General features: G+C 46.6%; 1 protein-coding gene across 2 annotated transcripts; it reads left to right on the plus strand.

Annotated features, from left to right (window-relative positions):
- Positions 1-291: 291 nt before the first annotated feature.
- RPL11 (ribosomal protein L11) lies at positions 292-5,186 on the plus strand. Of its 2 annotated transcripts, none has more exons than XM_025403416.1 (6): positions 292-336; positions 1,106-1,253; positions 2,278-2,384; positions 3,417-3,548; positions 4,565-4,675; positions 5,109-5,186. In XM_025403416.1, exons 1-6 carry the CDS (start codon positions 331-333, stop codon positions 5,136-5,138), a joined length of 534 nt encoding a protein of 177 aa, XP_025259201.1. In that variant the 5' UTR covers positions 292-330; the 3' UTR covers positions 5,139-5,186. The 2 variants fall into 2 exon arrangements, with proteins under 2 accessions (XP_025259201.1, XP_025259194.1); XM_025403409.1 differs by having other exon boundaries at positions 294-336; positions 1,103-1,253.
- The last annotated feature ends 887 nt before the right edge of the window (positions 5,187-6,073 follow it).

A 6,073-nucleotide genomic window follows, 5' to 3' on the forward strand; every position in this document is an offset into this window, starting at 1 on the left:
TTTAATGTAGTTTTGGCGGTTTCATCACACAAGCACCACCAGCACCTGACACTGGGAGGAGAGAACGTCTTCAAGGTCCGGAAACTCAAGGTCGTGCTGATTCTAGGCGCTTTCAAAAACTATTTTTGGAAAACCCAAATCCCGGTCTTCAGCCAGCGTTGCTTGCAGTTGCTAGCCCTACCCACAAGGGGGAAGCCGACGCTGCACTGCGCAGCCAAATGCGCCTCTCTTCCTCTTCTTGATCTCTGTGGTTAGCCTGGGAAAAAAGCCCGCCTCCTGGCCCATAAGGCCCTGGGCCGGAAGCTCCGTTTTCTTTTCCTGCACTCCATCATGGCGGTGAGTAGCTGGGACCTGGATTTGCTTTTCTTTATCCGTCGCCATCCATGGCAGGCCGAGCTTGCGGGGGCTACCTCGCCTGCAGCCCGAGGAGTATGGACCCCTCAATGCTTGCCGGCCCAAAACTGGCAGAGCCGTTCGAGCCAAGGACGCAGGATTGAATTCTGTCACTTTCCCTGCCATCATTTTAAGAGCGGCTCCGGGCAGTTGCCGGGAGAGCTCAGAAGCACTGTCAGGAGGCTGCAGCTAGGGCAGATGGGGTGAATGGAGGGTTCTGAGGCAAGGGTCCGCGCCTTTTCCTGGTTCCGGGGACTTGAGACTTGCTGAGTGCTAGGAAACCTTAGCCGGGTGCTCGGCTTAGGGAAGGTGCCAGCCTTTAGACAGCTTCCGAGTGGGATGCTGAACGTCGCATAACCACGTGTTTCCTGTTAACTCAGCAGTTAAGTTCTATTCCGTCGCTTACTCCCCTTAGTTTCCCTTACAGTGGGGGCGCTCTTTGTTATCCTGAGCCTCTTAGGGTTCGATCTCAGTGTCCGTAACCTTTAACACTCAATACCTGTCCTGAGTTTTCTCTTCACCTGTTCCGTTCGTGGAGGAAGAATAGGTCCCGAGCTGACTTCGTTCCTTGATGCCTCCCAAACACGGTGATACCTTCTTCGTTACGATTTGGGATGAGCAGAAGTAAAAATGCTGTGCAGATAGAAAGTATTAAAAACTCAGGGCTCTCAGCTGTGAGTGTATTGACTGCTGCTCTTCTCCATTGCAGCAGGATCAAGGTGAAAAGGAGAACCCCATGCGGGAACTTCGCATCCGCAAGCTCTGTCTCAACATCTGTGTTGGGGAGAGTGGAGACAGACTGACCCGAGCTGCCAAGGTTTTGGAGCAGCTCACAGGGCAGACCCCTGTGTTTTCCAAAGGTGAGTAGTGACAAATGACAGGGCTACCCACTTGGGTCGCCTGTTTGTTTAATTTACCTGCTGTCGAGTCTGTTTAGAAAGTGACAGTCGGCATCACTTAAAGCGTTAAATTCATGAGCCGACCAAAAAGTGTCTTTGTTTTCGAGATTGCATGTGGGATTGGAACACTGGATTTTATATGAGCAGATCTTAAGCTAAGGCTAGACCAAGTAAAGATTTTCCCAAGTAACTAGGATATGAGATAGAGTGGAAATATCAGGAACGAAGTAAAGATCATTAGATCTGATTAGCAGTTAGGGTTATATAGGCTGCCTTAAGAACAGGGCTGTACAGGAGCATGAGAGGCTTCAATGGCCTATGATAGTGCTACTGCACTACAGCCTGGTTGACCCTATCTCAAAAGTTGTATACAGATTGCCTGGGTTTGAGTGATGGCTTCACCACTTGCTGGTCTGACTCTGAGCTCTCTGGACCTCTGCTTTTTTATTTGCATAAAGAGGGTGTAATACTTGATAATTGTGGAAGATAAAATGAGTTGTGTATGTGCCGTTGCTTTAGGATGGTGAAATGTGGCAAGTCTTTGGATTCCACTCCTGCTTTTTATTACCAGTTGTGCAAGTTAATAAACCTCTCAAAACCTCACGTATAAAATGTGGACAACAGTATAATAATAAGGTTTTAGCAAGTACTAGATTATTGTCAATAATGCTTTATTTTCTTTGGACCATGATGATCTTACTAGTGACTTCTTTGGCTTATTCTGGTTGTGAACTTGCCCTTCTTGGAACTTTGGCATTATGACTGTTCTTAACTAATGAAGGATGGCTGGATGTCTGGAAATGGGAAAATCTGCTGTGGATGAAATCTTATTAATAGATGTAGGCGACACTAATTAGAACACCACAACTTAGAGTGTGGATGAATACTTAATGCCTCTTTAAGTCATGGAGATGGTGTTCTGGGAAGGAGGTGAGTGTAGTAGGGGTGTGATGGCATCTGACTCCTTGTTACCCCCTTCCTGCAGCTAGATACACTGTCAGGTCCTTTGGCATCCGGAGAAATGAAAAGATTGCTGTCCACTGCACAGTTCGAGGGGCCAAGGCAGAAGAAATCTTGGAGAAGGGTCTAAAGGTGAGGCTAATCCCCTAATGGAGTGATATTAATGAGCACCCCCTTAATAACACAAGTAGATAAGTTACATTTAATGTTCTGTTCTTTGGTGACTTGACATTTATTATTTAAGTTTCTAAAGGGCTTTTTTACAATCAGCAGGGTTAAACTATTCTTGGTGGTTTAAGAGATGCTTGAGGCCGGGCACAGTGGCTCAACGCCTGTAATCCCAACACTTTGGGAGGCCAAGGAGGATAGATTATTTGTGGCCAGGAGTTCGATACCATCCTGGCCAATATGGTGAAACACCATCTCTACTAAAAATATAAAAATTAGCCAGACTTGGTCGCGGGCGCCTATAGTCCCAGCTACTCGGAAGGCTGAGGCATGAAAATTGCTTGAACCCGGGAGGTAGAGGTTGCAGTGAGCTGAGATTGTGCCACTGCACTCCAGCCTAGGCCACAGAGTGAAACTCTTGTCCAAAAAAAAAGGATGCTTGGGAGTCATTTCATTCCTCTGCTTTCTCTGGGTTTTTCTCTGCTCTTTGGAAGCTGGGAGAGGTCATTTTGGGTAGTTGGGGTGTAGTGAGGAAGTCAGATTGTGTTCCTAGCCAAGTTTTATTGACTTCTGTTTTGTTTTTTTGTTGGTTTTTTTTTGAGACGGAGTCTCACTCTGTCACCCAGGCTGGAGTGCAGTGGCCGGATCTCAGCTCACTGCAAGCTCCGCCTCCCGGGTTTACGCCATTCTCCTGCCTCAGCCTCCCGCGCTGCTGGGACTATAGGCACCCGCCACCTCGCCCGGCTAGTTTCTTGTATTTTTTAGTAGAGATGGGGTTTCACCGTGTTAGCCAGGATGGTCTCGATCTCCTGACCTCGTGATCCGCCCGTCTCGGCCTCCCAAAGTGCTGGGATTACAGGCTTGAGCCACCGCGCCCGGCCTATTGACTTCTGTTTTTGCTCTGGGGTGCATGTTGCAGACTGAGCTATTAATAGTTATTTGGGGGTGGGAGGGAGTTGATGACGAGGAATGTTATTGCTGCATTTTTCTCCACAGGTGCGGGAATATGAGTTAAGAAAAAACAACTTCTCAGATACTGGAAACTTTGGTTTTGGGATCCAGGAACACATCGATCTGGGCATCAAGTATGACCCAAGCATTGGTATCTACGGCCTGGACTTCTATGTGGTATGAATATTTCATCTTTTCCCGCTCCTGGTCTGTGAGGAGAGGGGAATCTTTATTTTATTTCATATGTGGTATGTTGGTGTTCACATGTTGAGTTGCAGCTTTGAATATTGTCTGCCTTTGTGTTCTCCTCCCTGTTGGGAATATGTGCCTCATTTGTGGCAAGTGTAGGGGTGCAGCACTGAACAAGATGGACAAGATCCCTGCTGTTGGAGAGCTTGCAGTCGAGGATCTGTAAAGCACCCACATGGCTTAAAGGTGGATGAAGGAAACTGTTCCCTCCAGCCAGTGATTTGAAACTTTGGGGAGAGAGGCAGTATTGGTGCCACATTTGGTCTGTGGGTTGGCTGCACTGAGGCTCTTCTTCCCCTGATTCTTCCTATAGAAACAGCTTTGGGTGATGCAGTGGTTTGATCAGGAAGGGGGTTTTAACATAGAAATGACCTTTTGTGTTACTGCCGTGTTTTGGTCCAACAATAAAAACTGAATAGCCTAAATCAGAAGTTCTGACTAGCATGAAACCTGAAAGATGGTGACACCCTCATTAGACAAGTAATAAGAATTGTATATTAACAGAATGTTGGAGGAACAGCACACCTTTGAGAAGCACTTTTGAGCTGAAGCAGAAGGAAGAAAATATAGATATATATTTGTGCTTCTCAGAGTTTTATGTTTTCTACACTGCTGGTGTGGCTATAGATTTTTAAATGTTATTTTTTAAAAAAAATGTTTTGGAGATTGGGGAGCAGGAATGGAGGATCCTCAGCACCACTGGAAGATAGGCTGGGGTTGGGGGGAGGTGCTGAAAGTTCCAGCCTCCATAGCAAACCTATAGTATGGCTGTGTGTTGTGTGAGATGCTGGTGGCAGCTTTGTCAGACACTGAGATCAGGGGTCTTGCTCCAGAATCCACTGGGCTGCCAAGTGACTCTTGAAGATCTGTCTGTAATGTTGAGTCTTGTCCATCTGCTCTTGACTCTGAGCTGGCTAGGTGACTGTTGGTTATTCCTGGGACAGGTGCTGGGTAGGCCAGGTTTCAGCATCGCAGACAAGAAGCGCAGGACAGGCTGCATTGGGGCCAAACACAGAATCAGCAAAGAGGAGGCCATGCGCTGGTTCCAGCAGAAGGTAAAGCTGATTTATCTCAAGTGAAGTGGTGGAATGTGGTGTTGGTGAATGGAGTTGGGATTTGGGGATGCAAAATATAGGACTATTTGCTGGGTACCTTCTTTAAAATTAGAATATTGGGCACCTTGATAAATCAGGGGCTTCCAGGGATGATGGTTTAAAAGAATATCCAGAACTAGGCCTCCCCACCACCATGAATGGTGGGGGTAGCTGGAAGGGGAGGAATATGGCTTTAACAGGAGCCCCCTTTCTCAGATGATAGTGCAGTTCAGCACAGTGTAAAAACCAGCCAGCTTCCTACTTAGTCCAGAAAAGGATGGGATTCAGAGCCCAAGTTCATGTATCAGTCAGATTTGAATTCTCAAAAGTTAGCCATTGCTGCAATCTCTGCTGTTGCCTCCTGTTCTGAAAAATCAAATCTCTTCTCTTTCAGTATGATGGGATCATCCTTCCTGGCAAATAAATTCCCGTTTCTATCCAAAAGACCAATAAAAAGTTTTCAGTGAAATGTACAATTCTGTTGTGTGTTCTGTGAAAGGATCCTGGCCATATTCAAGTCCTTGGACCTCAAGCCACTTAAAGCTTCGATGGGAGTAGCTGGTAACAACCCTGTCATCCTCTGATTGGATGCTAGTATTTCCTGGCAGATACAAGTCCGAGCTTCATAGCATCCATTGCCTGTGCTTGCCACACCTTGGTTGATGCGCTGTGGTGCAGTAGCCCCATTTAGGAGGGGAGGGTTTGGTTGATGTTGGGGTTTGAATTTAGAGCCTTGATTAAGCAGAGTGCAGTGCTCCTGTGTTCCAGGAGGCTCCCTGCTATTCCGTGATACTGTTCTGTACTAGAAATTTTATCAGCATTGATGTATCATGAAGGAATGATAGGCTTTGGTGTGATGTTTGAGATTAAATTTAGACTTAACTGTTCAGGCTCAGGTTTCTTTAACAACAAGAATATAAGGTGGTTGGGAGGCAGTGTGTGTAGATAAGAGGGCAGTCTCCATTTCCAGCCCTCTCGAGTTGTTTCTCTGCCCCAGTCTCCTTAACTGTATCAGGAGGCAATAATAGTAATATCTGTCAGAGGATTAAATGATTTAATACGAAATGCTCAGACTAGCACCAGGCACGGAGTGCTCAAAAGGGGTTTAGTTTTTGTGTTTGGGTATATGAGAAATGTAAATTCTGTTAGCTTGCTTCCCTTTGGTGCAAAAATGGAAATACTTTCTCTGTGGTGATTGTCTTTTTTTTTTTTGAGACTGGAGTGTTGGTCTGTCACCCAGACTGGAGTGCAGTGGCGCGATCTCACTGCAAGCTCCGCCCCCGGGTTCACACCATTCTCCTGCCTCAGCCTCCCGAGTATCTGGGACTACCGGCATCTGCCACCACACGGAGCTAATTG

The sequence above is a fragment of the Theropithecus gelada genome, chromosome 1, assembly GCF_003255815.1.
Source record: "Theropithecus gelada isolate Dixy chromosome 1, Tgel_1.0, whole genome shotgun sequence".
NCBI classification, from domain to species: domain Eukaryota; kingdom Metazoa; phylum Chordata; class Mammalia; order Primates; family Cercopithecidae; genus Theropithecus; species Theropithecus gelada.